This window comes from Eublepharis macularius, chromosome 13, assembly GCF_028583425.1.
Source record: "Eublepharis macularius isolate TG4126 chromosome 13, MPM_Emac_v1.0, whole genome shotgun sequence".
Classification (NCBI taxonomy): Eukaryota; Metazoa; Chordata; class Lepidosauria; order Squamata; family Eublepharidae; genus Eublepharis; species Eublepharis macularius.
In genome coordinates, this window is record NC_072802.1 from 64,857,812 (window position 1) to 64,880,889 (window position 23,078).

General features: G+C 44.5%; 1 protein-coding gene across 1 annotated transcript in view; it reads left to right on the forward strand.

The window, feature by feature from the left end:
- Nucleotides 1-23,078, forward strand: part of RIMBP2 (RIMS binding protein 2) — a 112,551-nt gene that overhangs the window by 15,869 nt on the left and 73,604 nt on the right. The window contains exons 3-4 of the mRNA XM_054996523.1: nucleotides 5,583-5,633; nucleotides 14,155-14,175. Of these exons, the coding sequence (XP_054852498.1) occupies nucleotides 5,583-5,633; nucleotides 14,155-14,175 (72 nt within the window). The remainder of the gene's footprint in view (nucleotides 1-5,582; nucleotides 5,634-14,154; nucleotides 14,176-23,078) is intronic.

A 23,078-nucleotide genomic window follows, 5' to 3' on the forward strand; every position in this document is an offset into this window, starting at 1 on the left:
TGATTGGTAACAAAATGTCAGACTGTGGCTAAATAAGGCACTCACTACAGGGTTCCCTTCAGAAGCAAACACAAGTCCATTGTTTGGAAAAGGAAACTTTACTGCAGAAAAGGTCCATTATAGTCCACTGTCCTGAATAGGAGAATCAGGATGGTACATGATCATTGTTACCAATGAAGAGCAAGCATAAGATACAGAGTAACAATACCCATCTGGATCAGCCTCCCCCCACAGTTCTCAAAACAACATCTCTCAGTCCTGGGAAGCTGCTCTCCTTCAAGGCCAATGCTTGGTGGAACGGTGTTAGACAAAACAGTCTCCTCCGGTGGGAATGTTGCCTGGGAACTGGTGCACCTGGGAAGAGAATACTCAAACACTAGAAGCATTAGAAAATGGAGTCAGTACAGTTTAGATATACACTGGACCTGACAACATCCATACATAGTAATGGAGAATATTGTAGTTTGGATTCTTTTGACCTTAGTCCCCAGAGAGACATCTTTACCTTTACGGATCTTTTCTAGGTGCAAGTATATAGCACAGGCGCTTTTATGGGGCAGCAAATTCGCTTTCCCTCTCCCCCATCAAATTCCAAGAGAAAGAGAGAGACAGAGAGGCCATTTCCACATTGGTTATCTACTCAAAGTTCCATGCTTTTGGAAAGCAGGTTTTTTGTTCCTGATTCTCCACAGTACCAAAGGCACATCGCCTGTGATCTTTGCCAAAAGAGTGTCCCAAAAACCAGGTTTGGGAAAGATTGCAGAAAAGCATGGGAAAATGTTGAAAGTGAATGATTTGGAGGTCCAGTTTAGACAAGAAACAAAAGCAAAAGTGTTGTGTGGAAGCAGCCAGACAGAGACGAGGATACTTCAGCCAACTTTATAACTTTTGTCTGTTCCAAACTCAGACTTTTTTTTCTCACCTCCTCCATGTTGATCACAACTACCAGAGAACTCCTGTTATCACTCAGCAAGGAAAGTTAGCATTCTTTTATCATAGGCCCTGGCTGTTGCGAGTTCAAAACCATAATGACAAATCCAGATCGCAGCCATCTGACAGCAAACTCATTGTTTGCACTCTGATTGAACATTGATGGAGCTGGGTAAATGGTCCGCCACACATGTTCTGCCGAACTCATGCCACCGAGTTGCTTCTAGAGGTATTGAGTGCTCCATGGGGCGTGACAGTAATACCAAATTCATTTTGGCTGAACAGATCACTAAGCTGTCACGTGATATACCCAGGGGTCTGCTACAACTGCATCTTATCTAGGCTTAAAAATCAAAAAATCCTTGTGAACAAAATGCATCTTGAAGAAGAATTTGGAATTTGGAAGAGAAGAGGACATCAGCAGATTAGTCTATAGAAGGCTGTTCACTGCACCACGGCTGATAACAGAAGCCCGTGTCTTATCTATTGCTATATTTAATGGAGGGAAACAAACACTTCCCAGACTCGCAAGAAAAGATGCAGAAGGGAGATTTTTGGAGCTCAGGTACATGTTACCGTTTGTTCCATGCATATTTTGAGCAACTTTTTGTGGGGAGGGGGGAATTTGGAAGCAAGAATTGCTTTTTCCAGGACGAGATAGCAGGGGAGCTTTAACCTTTTTCTTTCCTGCATTTTCCTCAATGGAAAAAGCCACCTCCTTGGCTATTATAGAGGGGAAATACAGATTCCAGTAAGTTTCCCCCAGTGTGGTCAGAATCAGCAATAAGGTGGGTTCTTCCAGTGAGAAAAAGACAGCAGAGAAAAGGGTTAATGTTTCTCAGGTCTTTTTCTCAAAGGATTTTTTCATCAGTTCTGGCCCCGTACTGCATCGATTTCTCTTCCGGAGTTCTGCATTCATGGTCCAAATACCCTGATTCAGTTTCCAAACTGCTTCTGAGACTTTTTTGCATTTTGCATGGAGAAAGACTGCATCTGCAACAGAATAGTTTTTCCCCTGGATTTTCTGCGGCTTTCCCCCCTGCACACACACCCGGGTGGGTTTTTTTCTGCAGTCAAACCGGAGCTTTTTTGAAGTGCAAAATGCTTTCTTCGATGTGAGGCCTAGCCCTGCCTTTCGCCCGCCCCTTTATACCCCTGCAATTTGATTGGTTGAACAGCATCCAATCCAGTTTTTTTCCCCTTATTTTTTAAACAAAAACTTTAAATTGCAAGGCCGGTGCCTTAAAAAAAGAAAGAAAGATAACCCTTGGAATTGGGGGGAGAGGAGATGCTGCAATATGACTGATAAAATTCTGCAGGGAGCCCTGAATCCCACTTGATATTTTAAACTTTCCCTTTCTGGTTTCTGTACTTTTTAGTTCATCCTTTTTTGGCTTAAAAAAAATAGAGAGCAGTGTTGCAAGGTTGGTGCCCTTAAAAAAAACTTGTAATCAACTTGGGAAATTGACCTGTCCTCAGCTGATCAACCGACAAAACCAACCTGTTCCCCATAGAGCCCATAGCAGAAACGGGGCATTTTTCTAGTGCCGAGAAAAATAAACAGACACCACTTCATTTTGACCCCCTTAAGTGCAGAAATTAAAAAGGTAAAGGTAGTCCCCTGTGCAAGCACCAAGTCATTACTGACCCATGGGGGAACGTTGTATCATGACCGTTTTTTTGGCAGACTTTTTACAGGGTGGTTTGCCATTGCCTTCCCCAGTCATCTACACTTTACCCCCAGGAAACTCATTTTACCGACCTCGGAAGGATGGAAGGCTGAGAGCCAAGCTACAAGTGATGAATTACACTTGCCTGGCAAGTGAACAGACTCATGTGTATGTATTCCTCCCTGTTCACTTGCCAGGCAAGTATAATTCATCACTTGTAGCTTGGCTCAGATCGAACTCAGGTCGTCGTGAGCAGAGCTTGGGCTGCAGTACTGCAGCTTACCACTCTGCGCCACGGGGCTCTTACAGAGGCCCAAAAGCAGATCCAATCCACATGGATCGAATATCCAAAACCCCCAATGTATGTATGCCTGCAAAAATCACCTCAGTCTCCCTGTTATATCCTCCATCTTGATAAAGTACTTCTGGCAGATAAATATGAAAGGTAAAATAACATAGTTTAAAATGAACAGAAATGGTAATCTGTGGTTGAGCGAAGAAGGTTGCATTCTTGCTTGCACTTCCTAATGAGTAAGTCTCATTGTACTTGGTAGGGCTTATTTTTGCATCAACAAAGTTAAAATTGTGCTCCTTTAATTGACTTTATAGCAAAAAATGAGATGACATTCCACTTCACCCACCCCAAACAGTTCCTACTTCTATGACACAGATATATCATTAGCTGTAATTCTGTCCATGATAGTAAATTTAGTTGACCCATTATTCTTTAATTACTTAGTAATTCTTGTGTATACTTTAATATTTAGCGTCTTTCAGTGTTTTGATTTCTAACTTCTGATGTATGCTGTTTTTAAGCTGTTATTGTACAATTTTTCTCTGTTTTAATAAAGTTTATTTAAAGTTAAAAAAAAGATTGTGCTCCTCAAGCCATTTTGCACATTACTCGATAACGGTGTAGAAGAATTTTGGATTGTCTCATTTGAGGCTGCTGTTTATTTATGTATCTTTGCATTAGCACAATGCTCAAAATAGTTAGCAGAATTTAAACAACACTTAAATAAACTATATAAACAAACATCACATCATTCTAAAAGCAACCACTGCCTAACCATAGCAATTTTCAGAGTGACCCTATCACAAAACTCCTTCCTTATTACTACAGCCCTCTTTTAAAACAAAGTCTTTAAAAAGATTATTGCATTATTTCTGCAATCTGGGGATTTCAATACTTCCCCATGTTAAAAAAATCCTGTAAGCAGCATACTGTACAGTAGCGTACTACATGATGGATGAGCCTAGTGTATGCAAGGAACTTTTCTGTGTAAGGAAGCATTAAAAATATCAAAAAGAGTCCAGTAGCACCTTTAAGACTAACCAATTTTATTGTAGCATAAGCTTTTGAGAGCCACAGCTCTCTTCGTCAGATGCATGGAGGGCAGAAGGAAACTGGCCCACATTAAAAATATGACTCCTTTCTCTGCCCGCAGTCTGAAATAACTCACTCTAGGTTCCTACCACCCCATTTAGTATAACCTGTGGCTCTTTCCCTCGTACAGCCAAGTCCTGACAAAGCAATGCAGGACACAGCTGTTAACGTGCAAGGCTGATGCAGAATTTGTTTCTCTAGCTGCTATCGGTGTTATTTCTGAAGCGACATTTCCCATAAACAAAGCTAATAACGGCTGCTGTCATCTTGGCATAATCAGTGTGATTGTCCTAGTTCAGGATATATAACATGTTTCTCCCATCCAGCCCGTTCCTATCCAGCCCGTCGATCACAGAAAAGAGAACATAATATTGTCCACCCAGCCTAGATGCCAATAAGAGGATCTGATAAGATAGCAGAGTTTGTTGCCCACGCCTAGGTCTGCAGCAGCGGCAGCAAAAGATAATTCTGCTATTGCTTTCCACGTCGTTATTGTGTGTTTGGCTTCTGGAAAGATTTTTTTCTTATTGTTATTGAACTTACGATAATAGATAAGATGGAGGCGTCTTATTGCCTGGAAAAGTATTGTTTGCATTCTGTAGACTGAATTTTGATGGATTGTTGTTGTTGCCACTATCACATGCTGGTAGAGAATGCTAAACAGACTGACACGGGAAATAAATCTGTTTTCGCTGCAGGAAAGGATACTTTTCATCCCTATAGGCCCTGTATTTTTTCCCGTAAGAAGACAGAGGTTCCAAAGGAAGCCATTGCCGGATCTGTTCCTCTAGGAAGAATGCTGGAGACTAAAGTGGTTGTTAGGATTATACGGGCCTTGAATTAGGAACTGCTTGGCCTGAGTACAAGGGGTCTTTTGGCAAGCCACTTGAGGCTACAGAGTCAGGGAAAGATTAGCTGATTCCGCACACGTTGGATAATGCACTTTCAATGCACTTTATCAATCGTTTGAGGTGGATTTTTTGTTCTGCTCACGAAAAAATCCGTTCCAAATGATCTATAAAGAGGATTGGAAGTGCGTTATCCAACGTGTGCGGAATCAGCCAGAGTCTTCCCAGGTCTCACTGCCTTCCAACAAGCCCTTTGATTCCTCCAAGCTATAAATGCCTCTGCTACTTCTGACCCTATCTGTGTTTTGCTCTCTTTGCTTGATATCTTCATCATGCGTCACTTCTCTGTCTTCTAGTTTGTTTGCTTGCTTGCTTGCTTGCTTCTTTCCGGCTGCTTTTCTGCATCCCTCTTCCCTTGTCCTCAGCCTTGTTTATCACTCGACTCTCTGACATTATGTTTCTGTGCCGTGGAATCCTAAGCAGTCTCTAGATTCTCCTGTGGGCTCCATTCCTGTTGAGATGGGACTTCAGTGTGCTCAGCAAGAGCACATTAAAGCTTCTCAAGAGATCTTGTAGGATCGTAAGGGATTTTTGGACTGTGCGGTGCAGTCTGTCAAGATCCCTTGCTCTGGGTTTAATCACATTAAAGACCATCCTGCCCATAAAGACCCATTGATATGCTTTCATTTTACAGTAATGGGAAGGTGGTGTCAATTTTCTTTACGCTTTTCCCTCTGTCTGTCCCAGGCTCAGGTTGAAGCTAAGAAGGAACATGAAGGTGCAGTTCAGCTGCTAGAGGTAAGTGGGGCAATTTCCCCCTCTCTTTTGAGAGTTTACTAAGGCTGAAAGCTCCAGTGCAATTAACTGATAGATTAATCAACTAAAGCTTTAGTTGATTAATTAGTGAGGGAGAATTTTAATCAGATTGGGGTGCGTGTTGGGAACGTGCTGGTTTGTTATTATTTACTGTTTTGCTTCTGGTGTGATATAAAAGGGGATTTTAAAAGGTCCTGATTAGCGACAGCTCTTCCGTCCAACAAGTGGCAGGTTTTGTTCATGAAATCATCATTTCTCTTGTTGCTTGAATATCTTGGGTTGCAACTAGGTGAGATACAAAGCGTGCGACTGGATTTCCTGCCATCTTTTTAAAAACACTTGCCTGCCTCATTTCTCCTTACTGGAGCTGATATATTAGATTGCGGGTTAGGCATGGGAAGAACAATTGCTAGCCAAATGATTATATGTGGGGGATAAGGAGCCGGTCTTGTGTAGTGGTTAGAGTGTTAAACTTGGACCTGGGAGACCCAGGTTCAAATGCCTGCTCTGCCACGGAGCTTGAACTTTTTCAGCATAACCTACCTCACAAGGTTGTTGTGAGGATAAAATGGAGGTGAGGCAAATTCTCTAAAGTCCTTTGGGTCTTCATTGGAAGAAAGGCAAGGTATAAATAAACTAAATAAATAAATCGCTAAACCTCCCCTTGCCACAGCCCTAATCCAAAGTGCAACCGTGCCCCCAGCCCTTATAGCAGAAGCCTATCTGGAGATCTAATTGCAGAGATCTTGTGTCCTGCCTACTTAAGTGCTCAAAATGGTATCCAACCAAGCGTGCCAACATATTTCCATTTAGTCCATTAAATAGTCACATGGCAGGAGAGTAAACAATTAAAACATTTCAGTTTGTTTACATAAGAAGTGCTAGCGATCAACCTTCAGGCCCATGGGGCAGTTAACAAAGAAATGAAAAAAATCCATCAATAAAATGCAATACATTCAAGTAGGTTTGACTCAGTAACAGCATGTTGAAACTAACCGTAATAAAACTAGTCAAAGCACATTAAAATAAAATTATAAACCTCTGTTTGGGAGACATTAAAGATGACCGTTTGGATTACTGTAACCATCTTTATTTCAGTTTCCGCGCTTTCCATTCCTACAAGTCTCTCTGGAAATCTTGTATGTGTTCGGGGGTGAAGGGGAGAATGTTTCTTAACAACCAGAAAAATTGGGCTGAATATTCAGGTTTCCTGGCCATCAGAATTTCGAATGGGGACAAGCGCAGCCAGCTGACGTGCTTGAACTTAGCAAGCCGCAGAAGGCCCAGAACCCAAAAATGGGAGAAAGAAACAAATGTCTGCCAGGAGATAGGCCTAAGAGTAGAAGGGACCAAGCAAAGAAGGTTAGAAGACTGAACGAGTGGAAAAGGAAACTGGACAAGAGGCAATGCAGCCATTTGAACACAAAACAGAAAGCAAATTAGCAGAGTCCAGTAGCACCATTAAGACTAACCAACTTTATTGTAGCATAAGCTTTCGAGAGCTACAGCTCTCTTCGTCAGATGCATTGTCATCTTTCGAGAACCACAGCTCTCTTCGTCAGATGCATCGTCATCTTTCAAGAACCACAGCATCAGATGCATCTGACGAAGAGAGCTGTGGTTCTCGAAAGCTTATGCTACAATAAAGTTGATTAGTCTTAAAGGTGCTACTGGACTCTTTTCTATTTTGCTACTGCAGACTAACACGGCTAACTCCTCTGGATCGAAAACAGAAAGCGATAGGGATAAAGGATGGGGGGGACCGAGATGGGCTGGAGAGAAGAAGATAGGAAGTATCTGAAGGATCATACTGAGATCTGTCTGTCCATCCACGGTTGTCATATTGGTCCTCCAAGGAACTACGGTAAGTATGCCCCCCCACACTGTTTTGTCCTCTCAACAACCCTGTAAAGTAGATTAGCATAACAGTCACTCTGTATGTTACTTCTTTTACAAGTTCTCCGTGCTCTGTGCACATTGTCTCGTAGATTGGCTTATATATATCTAACTATAGATAGATATATCTGGCTGACTCATCAATGCCCAGCCCAAACCCCTGGACCTAGAAATGTGAAATTTGGGGAGGACGTTCCTTTAGTGATGTAGAGGCTCATTAAGAAGGGATTTTAAGAAATTCGCCCCCCCCAAGGAGGTAAAAAGGGGTAAAATGTGTTTTCCCAAAGGGATACAGCTTTCCTATGTGGCTGGCAGGCTGCCGCCTGCTTGCGCCCCCGCCCCCGCCCACTGCCAGCTCAGCCACTCTTCCCTGATTGGGCTAGCTTTTCAAGGTCATTTGCATATGCGGGCTGATTGGGGTTCACAACATTCCACACCTCATCCACCCCCCCTCCCCCAGTTGGAACACAGAGGTCAGGGAAAGCTCCTGCCTTGCTCCCAAGCTCCCCCCCCCATGAAAAAACACTACGGGGAGACTTTTCCCCTTGGGGGCTGCTGCACACGCACACGATACCTCCACGTGAAGCAGCAGAAATGAAGAACTGTCTCCCCTCCACATTGTTTTTTCATGGGGGGGGGAAGCTTGGGAGAAAGGCGGGAGCTTTCCCTCCCCCAGCAACAGCTTTCTGAGCCTATTTGCATGCTGGTTTTTGAATATATATAGAGAAGCCAATCCCCAAAGTGACGTATGTCTGCACAGAGCACAGGTTGGCTCCGTGGAGAACTTGTAAAAGAAGTAACATGTAGAGTGACTATAAGAGTGTGTTACTAGCTGCGATTCACGGAGCAAGAACCATAGCAGGGTGGAAATTTCAACCCAGGTCTCCCTATCCCTAGATTGACACCTTAACTGTTCCATGACACACAGCTTTGCCTGCTCCTGCATCCTGTCTCTCACAGTGGCTGTGGCCAACCAGATACACCGGGAGGGCCTATATGAAGGCCCCCAAACCTAAAGGCCTTCCCATGTTCTTGCTCTCCCACATGAAAGAAAGACGCAAAGGTGTTATTCCACTGTCAGCTGTTTTTGCAGAAGACCCCTTCTCCCTTTGGAACTGTAATTCTGACATTTGAGACTAATTACCTCAAATGAATTGCCAGCACCATCAACAAGGACAGCTCCCAGGATTCTTCGATGAAACGCATGATGGTTAAAATGGTGTGAATGTTTCAGTCAGTGTATAGAGAGAGGGTTGAAACATAGGCCGTTTTCACACTGTCTATAAATCGCACGAGACTCAGAAGGCTCCCGGGCTTTCTCGTGCCATTTTTGACGCCATCTGTTTACAAAACGCCACAAACAGTGATTTACGGCGTTTTGTAATCGGATGGTGTTAAAAATCACACGAGGAAGCTGGGAACCGTGAGTCTCACACGATTTATAGACCGTGTGGAAACGGCCATAGAGCTGTAAGGGTCCCCAAGGGACATCTAGTCTAGCCCCTGCACAACACAGGACGTTCACTGCTATTTCTCACCCCCACCTCCCCAAAGACAGCTCTATGCCCAAAGAAAGGCAAAAAAACCCCTCCAGGATCCCTAGCCTATCTGGCCTGGCAGAAAATTCCTTCCTGACCCCAAGGTGGTGATCAGCATTACCCAGGGCATATAAGAAAGGGCCACGAGAGCCAAGCACTGGCTCATCCCTTCATGCTCTCCCTTTCCTGATCTGTGTGCATTCATATTAAGTCAGAGAATCATCATAGCTGCCAGATGACCATTTAGCCTCTTCTTAAATACCTCCAAGGAAGGAGAGCCCACCACTTCCTGAGGAAGCCTGTTCCACTGAGGACAAAGATAACAAAAAAAGACACCCCATAGTGTGTGTTGGTATCTGTTAGATGTGCCTCTGTAGGGAGGGGAGAATAACATAGACATTTAGAAATGGTCCTTAGAAGACCTCCACATCCACCCTCCTTGTATTTTTCTTCCCTTTTGTAAACCTAGCAATAAACTGGGTCATCAAACTGCATGGAACACGGAGGGTTGAGTCCGATAATCTTCCTGGTTTGTTCAAAGCCCATTAATTGCCCCGTCCATGCAGTCGGCTCTCAGAGAAGTAAAAATCCATACTCCTCCGCTGGCATCATTAACAACTTCTAATAACAATTATGATCTTTGATGCCGGGTATTTCCTGGGGAATAATGGCTGGCTATGTTATATCGACCCAGGGGTTGTGCCTCTGTGCTTTTCATTCCTCTGAACTGGTCATTAGTCCACAAGAAAGGTTGATGGAGTCTATTATTTCTCCACTTAAAAAACAACAACATAGCAGCCTGTTTCTTTTTGCCTCTCACAACTCTAATCTTCTTGACTAAGCCAGCTCATCCAGAAAGGCCCACTTCCTATCATACTGTTATGCAGGGCTTTTTTCAGGAGGAACGCGGGGGAACGGAGTTCCGGAACCTCTTGAAAATGGTCACATGGCCGGTGGCCCCACCTCCTGATCTCCAGACAGAGGGGAGTTGAGATTGCCCTCCGCACCGCCATTTTCTCCGAGGGAAACCCACTGAGTTCCACCACCTCTTTTTCCCCCAGAAAAAAAGCCCTGCTGTTATGAGTATCATCACTCTCAGGCTCTGTAAAGTTCAGTGTCTCAGAGGACACAAAGCTGATCTGACTTGGGAGTCCTCAGGCAGCCATAATTGCCCACCTAACTGCCTTGTTAGAGGTCAAGAACCACAAGACAGAGTTTGTGGGGACCATGGACCCAGCCTGTGATTAGTCACACCCGTTTGAAGTGTTCCCCTCTATTCCCCTGTGTGCTGCTGCCACTCTGGATTGGGCCTGTGGTGTAGTGGAGAAGGAGTTTCAGCCTCCCTCACCCCCACATGCTGTTCCCAGTAACAGAAACGGCCCTGGGAAGGAACAATTTGGCCGCTTGTAGAAGACCGTGTGACTCCAAATACTGTAGTTCCTTTCGCAGATTATTTCTGTTCGGGGTTACAGTCCATGGAATGTGTGTGTGTGAGTACCTTTTGCATGGTACCTTGGTCCCAGTCCAGAGTGGGAACAGCATATATTGGAATAGAGGAGAATATAAAAATCTCTCTCTATATATAAAGACAAGTGTCCTGACTGACTCATCAACACTCGGCCCAAACCCCTGGACCTAGAAGCGTGAAATTTGGGGAGGACGTTCCTTTTGTGATGTAGAGGCTCACTAAGAAGGGATTTTAAGAAATTCGTCCCCTAAGGGAATAAAAAGAGGTAAAATCGGTTTCCCCAAAGGGATACAGCTTCCCTTTGTGGCTGGCAGGCTGCTGCCTGCTTGCGCCTCTGCCCACTGCCAGCTTGGCCACTCTTCCCTAATTGGGTCAGCCTTTCAAGGTCATTTGCATATGTGGGCTGATTGGGGCTCACAACATTCCTCATCACAACACCTCATTGCTCCCCCCCCCCGCGAGACAGAACACAGAGGTCATTTGCATATGTGGCCTGATTGGTTCTCACTCCCCATATTCTAAACAGTATGCAGTTGCTATTGGGAGTCGTTGAATGTGTCCTGAGGTCAAATGCCTCTCCCAGTCTTCCCCTCAAAGTTCACTAGGATTGCCAACTCAAAAAAAACCTCCCACAAACCAAAAAATGTTACATATCCATAAGTATTATAACTGGATTTAAAGTAGTTAAATACCATAGGAAAGCTGTAGTAGTTAAATACAATAGTAGTTAAATACGGTAGCAAAGCAGGGGTTATCAAACTAGTCACATATAAATGTCAAACTGTCTGAAGGTTGAGTGTGTGGTCACCAGTGCAAACACCACCCTGTGACCACCCTGCAAAATTGTCCCTTTCCCGTCTTTGTTTTCTGTGATGTTGTTTCTGAGTCTCCGTAGATGAGTTGAGACCAGCATGAACCCAAACCCTTCTATGTGAATAGTGAAATAGGCTGCATCAGAGTTCTTCTGTGACGTTCCTCCATTGGCGTGCCTGAGCCAAGACTTGTATTCTACACCAAGTGCATAAGAAATACCCACATGGTGTTCTGTGTGGTGACCATCTCATTTAAACTGGGTTTTCGGTCATTGCATATGCAGTGAAGCGTGCCTACTCAGGCCATAAAATTCTTGTGTATGAAGAGTGCACATATACGTGAGATGAGCAAGCTAGTTGACCGATATTTAATAATGTATATCTGCTTTTCCAAATCTGTTCAAAGCTGGCTAATGATATATAATATAGCTACCAAAAATGTAAATTAAACAGATCTTTAAAAGCTAAGCAGGATCAGCATTGGTTAGTAATTGGATGGGAGACCTCCAATGAAGACCAAGATTGCAGAGACAGGCAATGGCAAATGGCACACCACCTCTGTTAGAGCGGAACTACAAGTGACAAAAGGCACAGGTTGGACTCTTGCCAGCTTCCCTCAAGTTTTGATGGGAAATGTAGGCAGCTTGGCGGAATGTTGGACAAGTGACAGCTGAAAAGTCCATTGGACAGCAGTCAGAGAGCCAAGTTGCAAGACCAGGATGCCTACATTTCCCATCAAAACTTGAGGGGGGCTGACAAGTGTCCAACCTGTGCCTTTTGTCACTTGTAGTTCTACTTTTAGTCTCTTGCCTTGAAAATTCCAGCAGGAGTCGCCATAAGTCAGCTATGGCTAAGGGCACTTTCTACCACCACCACCCGCAGGTTAGAAAGTTTCTCCTAATGTTCAGCCAAAAGCGATCCCCGAGTAACTTAAGCCCCTAAATCCATCCTTGTCCACCAAGCAGCGGAGAACAAGTCTTTGGGACAGCCCTGCAAATATTTGAAGGAGGACAATAATAGATGGAGAATTCTGCCAATGCTTCTGTTGCAGCTTGGTTACCAACCTCCAGGTGGGGTCTGGAGATCTCCCAGAATTGCAACTCATCTTCGGACTACAGAGATCTTTTCCCCAGTGGCAAATGGTTGATTTGGAAGGTGGACTGCATAGCGTTATACCCCAATGAGGTCCCACCGTTCCCTAAGCCATTCCGTTCTGAGGCTCCACCCCCAACCCTCCTTGAATGTCCCAGCCCAGAGATGGCAACCCTAATTATAGTTCATACAGAGGAAACAAGGGGTTAAGATTTCTTGCCTGTCCCTTGGCTCCTATGAGTCAGTGGGTGGAACTTTTCCTCCAGTCCAAACACAGCCATTTTAAAAAACCTAGTTACTAACCAAGAATTTCAACATTTTTCTTTGAAAGTTTGTCCACTCACAGTCGAAACATGCCCAGTGTTCGTTGCACCACCAAATGAATTAAAACTGGGTTTTTAAAAAAAAATGCAGAAGCCACTTCATATAAGATTATTTCCAAAAACATGCAAGAGGAAATGAGTTTGGCCAGGTCCAGAGAGGTGTTAAACTGGGGAGAGGCCGTTTATCCTTGCCGAAGTTCCAATTTTACTTGAACTTTTTGCTTTCTCTCCTTTCTGATTTGCTTACTGGTCTTACATTGTCCTCCTTGAGCCTATTTAATTTTTTTTCATCGTTTAATTGCTTATTTAATTAGCCTGTTGAAGCTGCAAATCAGTGGCAGTATTGACTTTTCTGAAATGTATGCCCATGTGGTTGCATGCCTTCTTCTTCTTTTTTTTAAATGTGTGGTAAAGTGTTTCAGTTAGTAGATATATCTACATTACTCATTTAAAATCCGTTTCAAACTTGGGTTATTCTTTATCATGGAATCTGAGAGGGAAACTACACGAGATGCCCATGTGCATGTCAGGTCCTGCAAGGTTCCCTGGGTAATGTAGTCTTACAAAGAATGTAGTCTTACAAAGAACAGCTGAATTCTCCACTGGGAGAAAAACCAGGGGGGGGGATTCTCCCTCTTGTTAAAAGCTGCCGCAGATTTCCTGCCTCCTGTTACATCCACCTGCCTCCGAGCTCCCAGAGGAAAACCTGAGCAATGCGGGGTTTTTTTTACAAGAGACAGACATAATCCACCCCACCACTCTTCCCCAATGGAGAATCACATGGAGCAGCTTTGTAAGACTACACAGTGCACCTTGTGGGACCCAACATGTGAAGAACATGTGTCGGGCATCTCGTGTAGCTTGTCTCTAAGAGCTAAGCTACAAGTGATGAATTACACTTGCCTGGCAAGTGAACAGACTCACGTGTATTCCTCCCTGTTCACTTGCCATTCACTTGCGGTCCACTTGATCAAGTGGAGAGCAAGTGAATGGCAAGTGAACAAGGAGGAATACACATGAGTCTGTTCACTTGCCAGGCAAGTGTAATTTGTCACTTGTAGCTTGGCTCTAAGGAACTGTAGTTCTGTGGGGGATCTGGGGGCATCTAACGGAGGAGCCCAGCTGTGCTCTTACCAAACTGCAGTTTCCAGGTTTCTTTAAAGGATGCTGCAATAGGCAAGCTGGATTTGAAATGGGTTTAAACGTGTATCGTAGATGCACTCAATATGCATTCTGGTTTTAAATGTGCAAAAGAAGGGGGGAAGTGATTTCTAATCTGTTGTTCAGCTTTTTTGTTTTAAAAACTCTTTCTTTTATTTCAAATCTTTGTTTCCTGTGTCTTGTTTGGTATTTATTGCTTTGCTCCTCATCCAGAACACCTTGGACAGCATGCAGGTATTTAGGACAAAAAAAAAAATCTTTTTCTCCCCATTTCAACACCGATTGCCAATTTTGAGTGAATGCAGCAGCCCTGCTTACTTTTGCATGAAAATTCACATGGAAGAACCATTGTTATGAAAGCATGCTTGGTTAATGGTACTGGTATCCCGGGAGAGAAGGGCAAATCAAACCCGGTGGTAAATCTCACCAAAGACATGCCTAGGGGAGGAGAATAATCCATTAATTGTAACTCCCAGGGCTTTTTTTTTCTGGGAAAAGAGGTGGTAGAACTCAGTGGGTTGCCAGTACAGGGGGCAACTCGTGGCGGGAGGTGGCGCCCCTGGTACCACATGTGCACGTGCAAAGTGTGCACATGCTCCCAGGACCAATGATGTCATTTTGGGTCAGCTGGAACAAGGCTGAGTTTTTAAATCGCCCTCGACAAAAATGGTCACATGGCTGGTGGCCCCGCCCCCCAATCTCCAGACAGAGGGGAGTTTAGATTGCCCTCTGTGCAGTGGCGCGGAGGGCAATCTAAACTCCCCTCTGTCTGGAGATCAGGGGGCAGGGCCACCAGCCATGTGTCCATTTTCAAGAGGTTCCGGAACTCCGTTCCACCGTGTTCCAGCTGAAAAAAAAAGCCATGGTAACTCCCAAAGCCCAGATTTGGGTAATATATTGCCAGACATTCCTATGAGCATGCCCGATAAGAATGGTTCCAAATTTCATGCAAAGTAGTTGCTTTCCAGTTGTGTATGTGTGTGTGTGTGTGATTTTGTCTGAATTCAGAATATCAGGTGGACTGATGAAGATGAAGGAAATTTTGTCTCCGCTTCCCTTCAAGTAGCAGGGGCAGCTTTTCAGAGACTCGGTCCCTTTGTGAGGAAACTCCATTTCTGTAATATCTGTTTTACTTACAAGCCTACAGAGGCAAATGGACCAACAGTTCTAGTCTTTAAATCATCCCCCACCCACAAACATCATGCAGTAACAATTTCCCCCGGCTCTATTTTTATCAGTCAGCTGGAAAGTTTAATCTTTCTCCTTCATTGGCTTCCTTCCAAGCTACTAAACGGTTTCTCTCCAGCCACCCACCCTCAAGCACTCGGTAGTAGTAACCATCAGACATCAAGGGTGGTTGGATGCAGGCAGCTTCTGTCTATTGGTGTGCACTTTTAGGAAGAACCTTTAGCTATTGGGCAGCTCACCAGAGAAGCTGGAGGAAAGCTATCCTGTTTGAAGGCTATAGCAATTTCACCTGGTTGCCTAATTTTGGAGAGCTATAGCGCGCTGCAGTTACATGTAGAGCTCATTGCATAAAACCAGGGCTCATTTCGAGGGGGAACACACAGGAACACAGTTCCAGCAGTTCCTCAAAGAGGTCACATGTCAGGTGGCCCCACCCACCTGACTTTCGACCATTTGGGGCCTGTTTCGGCCTGGATTGGGGCCAGAACGGCCCAGATTGGGCCTCTGATGGGTGGTAGATCACTCTCCCGCTCATCAGTGGCCCGATCCTGACCATTCTGGGCTTCTTTTCAGCCCTTTTCAGCCATTTTCAGCTCCTTTTTGCCATTTTGGGTCCAATTTCAGCCCTGAATGGCCAGGATTGGGTCCAAAACAGCCAGAATAGGTGATGTCAGGAGGTATGTCATATGCAAATCAGTTATACTAATGACACACTTCCGGTGATGGCAAGAGGCGTGCCATATGTTAATGAGTTATGCTAATGAGTTCCTCCAGCTCTTTTTCTACTAAATGACCCATGCAGAAAACTATATCACAAACATACAGGTAATACTCCAGGCAGAATTGCCAGGCTCCCTGGGGCCAAAATGGGGGGGGGGCAGGGACAGCAGGTACTTACCCGCTGGGTTGTGCTAGAGCTGATGCATTAAATATATCCTCCAACTTAATGTTCATGGTGGTTTTTAGTGAATCGGTCCCCGGCACAATCCAGAGCTTCCATTACATCATTTTCCAGTACAATACAGAAGCACATGCTTGCATCAAACATGTGTCCTCCTCCCTACTGGCTAGGTGAGCAGCAACAGGGGCAGGCGCTGGTGGCTGAGGCTCCCTGACCCTGGTGGCAAAATGGCATCCCTCAGTCTGGGTTCAGTGCTCTGTTATGAGTGTGGTTAAATGGCAGGTACATTCCATGAGTGCAAAAATTGCAACGTAAGTGTTTGGGTTGTGAATCAGCACTCTGCTGGTTCGAATGCCACAGCTGCCAAGAGCTCAACAAGTGGCCCTGGGTAAGCCACTTCTCTCAGCCCAGCTCCACTGTGAGGATAATAACAACACTGACCTAGTGCACTACTTTGAGTGGGGCACTGATCTGTCTAGAAGAGCAGTATATAAGTGCAGTTATTTAAGCACAGTGAATGGTTGGGCTGCAAATCAGCACTCTGTTGGTTCGAATCCTACTGCTGCCACAAGCTCTGCAGGTGGCCTTGGGTAAGCCACTGCTCTCAGCACCAGCTCCCAGATGTATTGTGGAGGTAATAATAACACACTGCAGTGTTATTATTACCCCCAGTGTTATTATTATCCCCACTGCTCTGTTCAGCACTCTGAGTAGGGCACTACCCTGTTCACCACACTTGAGTAGGGCACTAATCTGTCTATCGCAGTTGTTGTTGTTTTTGCATCTGATGAAGAGAACTGTGGTTCTCGAAAGCTTATGCTACAGTAAAGTTGGTTAGTCTGAAAGGTGCTACTGGACTCTTTTCTATTTTGCTACTACAGACTAACACGGCGAACTCCTCTGGATCTGTCTTCATTGTGAAAGATGTAGGTCCGAGTTTCTCTCCCTGCGGCCCCTGCCCTCCCTTTGCATGCACGTGGCCGTCTAATCTTTCAGGATTTTCAAATCCTTCCAGTTCATAATGGAAGGGGTGGTGGTGCTCAAATGTTAATGTTCAAAAAATTTCCCAGGAATCATATGCAACAAGAAACTGCAAACAGGAGAGCCTGCAGCATAGCACTACAGCACACGCTATGTAGACAGAAGACATAATATTGAACCCACAGTTTAAAAGGTGACACACAGGTAGCTGGGCCAGGAAAGATCCTTGGCTCAGGCCTTACAGACCCTCTGTCAATCAAAGTAGACAATTCCGGGCAGTACAGACTCGATGTACGGCAATACCATGTGTCACTCTGGTCATGCCATCTAGGATTTGGTAGATTTTGACAGTGAAGGACAAGAAATCTTAGCACAAAATTCTTAGAGTTTGGCTGCGTGCAGAATCCAATACCAGGGCTATTCTGAATTCAGGCAATCAACCTGGAAAGCTGTTCCGTTGCTTTATGTCTGCTTTTGCATCAGTTGGAATTTCCTTGGAGTATATGCTTTGTTTGTTCTGGGTTTTAGAGCCTGCTGTAGATGAATAAAAGTGGGAAGGACAAAACTCCTTCTCACCCTCTCGTTCCACACTTACCATAGATCAAGCACACAACGCCTGCTGAGCTCTGAATTCGTTTCAGGTGGAGTGGGTTCTATCCACCTCTGTTCTGGAATTGCTGTTGTACATAGCAACAGGGAAAATAAGCAATCAGGAATACCAGAACATCTTTCCGAGGTTTAGCCTGAAGCAACAAAACACTAAAAACTAACAAATTTATTTTGGCAGAAAGTTTTGAGGACTAAAGCTCCATGTTGTCGAAAGCTCAAAAGGTTCTCCTATGTTTACGCACAGATGCTCACACATATACATGAACGCAAACAAAAAACCCAGTAATAAACTTTGGGCCCAGATCATAACTTTCACGAAACTTCAGAACTCTGGTGGTAATTCATGTAATCCTGGATTTCCATGATTCCGCTGCCAGTCATGAGGCCAAACCACACGAGACGCCAGACACGTGTTCTTCATGTGTTGGGTCCCACAATGTTCTCTGGGTAGGGTAGTCTTACAAAACTGCTCCATGCAATTCTCTACTGGTGGAAGAGCGATGGGAGGGATTCTTTCTCTGTCTTTCAAATCCTCGGCTTGGGTTTTCCTCCGGGAACTTGGGGGGATGGGGAGACATAACAGGAGGCAGGAAGTCCAGGGGGCGGAGAATGGCATTGTGGATTCTCTCTCTCTCTTGCAAAAAGCCGCTCTGAATTTCCTGCCTCCTGTTACATCCTCCCGCCCCAGGATCCCAGAGGAAAACCCAAGCTGAGGATTTTGGAAAGAGAGAGGATCCCTCCCATTGTTCTTCCCCCAGCAGAGAATCACATTGAGTGGCTGTTCTTTATAAGTCTGTACTACCCTGGGAACCTTTCAGGACCCGACACACACCCAGAGCCAAACTACAAGTGACGCCTTACACAGGTTGGACACTTGTCAGCTTCCCTCAAGTTTTGATGGGAAATGTAGGCACCCTGGTTTTACAGCTTGGCTCTCCATTACAGCTGCAAGACCAAGATGCCTACATTTCCCATCAAAACTTGAGGGAAGCCGACTAGTGTCCAACCTGTGTAAGACGTCACTTGTAGTTTGGCTCCCAGGCGTCTCGTGTAGTTGCCCTCATTTTCTCTGATCCAAAATAATACAGGAATCCAACTTTTTCCTTACTGGCTCTTAAAGAAGTTGGGGGGCAGGCTTTCCAATTTGGGGAAATAGAGGGAGGAGTTAGCTTCACCTCCAGTTTCATAGCCACAATCCATATCTCTCCCCTATGCACAGGTGCTTTTAAGGGAGAAATAGCACATTAAGAGTTCTAATCCCAGAACTGCAGCTTCTTTAACTTGTCCCATCAAACTGCCTCTCTAGGTAAATCAGATAGCTTTGGAAAGGTAAGTCCTCTGCAGAATTATTTTAGGCCTGTAAATTTCAACAGGGAGGGGCCATAGCCAAGTGGTAGAGCATTTGCTTTTCACACAGAAGGTTCCAGGTTATTTATTTATTTATTAGACAAATAGTCCGCTCTCCCTGCAATGTAGGCTCAGAGCGGATCATAACCTAATTAAAACACAATACAATATACAATAAATAACATATAGCTAAAAGCAATTTGAAACTGGCAGCAAAATTTAAACAGACAGCGGATTTCACTGTCCTGCAGCTGAGGCTCAGACCTCAGCTTCTTCAGTTAAAAGGCTCAGGTACTAAGTGATGGAAAAGATCTTCACCTGAGACCCAGGTGAGTCAGTGACCAAGTAGGCAAGACTGACCTTAATTGACCAGTGGTCTAAGAATAAGGCAACTTCATGCATACGTGTACACTGGAGTGACTCTGCATTGGATCGTACTGCAAGTCTTGCGACTGCACATACATAATTGCCTTGAAAGCTATTACCAGCTTTCATTCCACATTTTGCCTATAATTTTCTAACATCTCGCACAGAACAACTATTCTCTTTGAGTGACCCATAGACTCCCCCCCCCCACCTTCCAAACTAAAGCTCCCAAGATCCCTTGGGGAAGAAGAAATTGTGATTAAACTCCAGATTAAAAGTCTCTCTACACGAGAAATAGTACACGGAGACACTCAATTATAGGGAGATGCAATGTTATCCAGGAAACGTAGTTTAAAAAGACAGAGCCGGCAGAGATCACTCCTCAGAGGGTTTTGTTTATTTCATCTTTGCCTCCCCAAATGGGAGGTGAACTTGATAGAGCCTTGGGAGAGGTGAAGATGAAATTAACAAACCCTCTGAGGAGTGATCTCTGTTGGCTCTGACTTTTTAAACTACTCTTCCCAGCTAATGCATCTTTATTTATTTATTTATTTATTTATTCAATTTATATACCGCCCATCCCCAGGGGCTCTGGGCGGTGAACAGTTAAAATTGATAAAAACAAAAACTAAAATCAATATACAAATAATAAAACAAATTAACAAAGTGCAGTGGTGGGGAGAACCTTCCCCACCCCAAAGGTGGGAGGCCGACATGGCACCGCCCCCTTCAATCACCAAACATTTGAGTGTCCCTGTGTAAAATGTCTCGTGCAGAGAGATTCTAAGTCTGCCCTCTAAGACCTTATTGGGGAATGTGAGAAGCCATCTGGAACTGTTTGCTTTACATACAGTATAACCAGGATAATTTTCTGTTGAGAAATGTCTGATACATTTATTTACGCTATTTATAGTCCACCTTTCTCACTGAGATTCAAGGTAGATTATACAGTGTAAGTCAATACAATCAATGGCTGAGACAAAAAAACAATACAATAGTGAAAGGATTGCAGAAGTTTAAAAAGAAGCAGAATCTGACAAAACACTGGAAACTATGCTGAGATAAAACAATAGCAATTGATGTGGCATATTAAATGAACATAGAACTAACTATCCGGTAGGAACATACAGCAACAGACAATATGCAGTGCTATAGGCTACAGTCCCTGTCCCTTTATCAAAGCTTCTCTCTGAACCGTTTCCTTACAGCACAGTCCTATTATCCATGTAAAGAAGCCCTCCTGAACAATTTAATTGAACGTAGTTTGTGAAAAGCCAAGAGGGACCTTAAAGAACTCGCTGAAAAATAAAACACCTTTGCCCAACTGAATGTTTTTGCCTGAGTGGAGGATAGTAATGTAGGTCAACCCTACTGTAGCCTTTTGAGGTGAATAACTGCAAACTCGTTCCCGTTCGGTTTGCACGAAGAGGCCTCCAAAGCGGCTTGGATCATGCCCAACTGGAATTACCAAGGCTGCTTTACTGAATGTGAAGATAAGCAGGTTGATATTCAACAGGAGGGGGAGAAAGAGAGGGTGGAAGTAGCAACACGAAAAGGCATCAGATTAGGAGCCGGTAGGTTTGACTGTTTCGAGGCCACTTCACTACATTCATATTTGCAGAAACACAGCATATGCATTTAAATGATGCAGAAATTGTGTCATAGGAGCATACTTACATCCAGGGCTTTTTTTCTGGGAAAAGAGGCGGTGGAACTCAAGACCGCACAATGACATCACTTTGGGTCAGCTGGAACAAGGGGGGAGTTTTTTAAAGTTTTAATTGCCCTTGGCGAAAATGATCACATGGCCAGTGGCCCCGCCCCCAATCTCCAGACAGAGGGGAGTTTAGCTTGCCCTCCGCGCCACTTGGCGGCACGGAGGGCAATCTAAACTCCCCTCTGTCTGGAGATCAGGAGGCGGGGCCACCGGCCATGTGACCCTTTTCAAGAGGTGCCGGAACTCTGTTCCACCACGTTCCCGCTGAAAAAAAGCCCTGCTTACATCAACAGACATCAATAGACATACTTGTATCAACAGTATTGTAGTTCACAGTCCCTCCCTATCCCTTCACCAAAGCACCTTTTGGAACCATTTTATTACAGTACAGCCTGTGTAAAAAAAGCTCTCCTGAATGAGATCATTCGCAAAGCCATTTTAACATGGTGAGAAATAAGTTATCGGGAGAGAGGGGAACAAGCAAATTGCCTTGTGGGATCTCAGACCAAGGTTCTATCTAGTTCAGCACCCCCTCAATAGTCAGACAGAAACCCCTGGAGAACATCCGCAAGTCAGGCATGATGGGGAAGGGACCATCTCCTGTTGTTTGACCCCAGCATCTGAAAATCAGTTGTACTGCTTCTGAACATGGAGGCTCTGTTCTTACCTTCCATGGGGATGTGCTTTATGGACCTCTCTGCAATTGCAACTGTAAATTCTAGGCTTGGATGAATCCGTTCAGAGAGAAGGAGATGGTTGGTTGCTTTGCCCCACATCTGGATCACAGCTGTCTCCCCTCCACTTACCACCTTTTTGGCATGTGTGCAGTGCACATAGCAAGCTGAGATCTGGGGACTTAGGGGTGCCATCAGACTGCTTCTTCGCCATCGATCTAAGCACCAGCAAGCAGCATTGCTGTTTGATGGCAGCGCATGGTTTTGAATATTTAAAGTCTCATGTTCCGTTCCTGGCATCTCTGGTTAAAGACGTCTTATAGGTAGGAGAATTGAGAAAGAACTTGCTGAAGGAAACCCATTTCCTAGGGCAGGGAGAGGAAAGGACCCTTGGCCAAATGGATCCTTGCTCTCATCGCTTGCTAGAAGGCACTTCTTTATTTTCCGCAGCTGTGTGTACATTTCGTGCTGAAGACGGGGCCCAAAATTCTGCAAAGGGGGGAGGCTGTTTGAAGTTGGTCAAAAAGGAATGCTGAATCCCCACAGCTCATTTAAGTGATGCAATTTGTTTACTTTATATCTTACCTTTTGGTCCCCATGATACCTTAAATATGCATGCTTGCTTTCTCTTATTTTAGCATAATTATTTTAATTTTTTTCATAATTTATGTTGCCTTTGCCAGTCGTAAAGGGAGTAGCTCTGCTGAGCTCTGAAGCCCCTCCCCCTAGCCCCTCAGGATCTTAGGGTCAAACCTAGACATGATGTAGATTGTGGCTCTCCCAGGGTCTTTTGGAGTTCGATTACAGCCATGCAGAACCTTGGTTCTGACTGCGGCTGCACAGGGAGGCGTTTTAGCCATTCTACCTCAAATGGTTTTGCTAATCAAAAACCACCCAGGCCTCTGTTATTAGGTGTTTAGAGAGGAAAGCCAGGTAACATCTTTTGCCTGTATGATTTCTTTTTCTTTAATAGATATTTGTGAGTTTTAGTTAGCAAACCCGTGGGGGGCTGGAAGGACTTAAACTCCTTTGCAAAGCCCTGTTGTGAATGGGGACCTCCACACTGCTGTAACTGGGCTTTAAAAGATACTGGGAAGCTCCCATTGTTTTTCTAGTCTTTTTTTATTTTTGTTCAGCCTTTTCTCTAGCTTTTGCGACTTGAAAGCTTATGTACTATCAAACCTTTCTCCATAACAATAAGGGCTAGAAACTTGCTTTTAAAATACACAAACGAGAGAAATCGGAGGTTCAGAGGAAGTTGAATTCTGTGCCCCAGATCATGTTCTGCAACTTTTCTGTACTCCTGCAAAATCTTGCCATTGTCATCACCCTTTGCAGGTCATTGCGTATTACT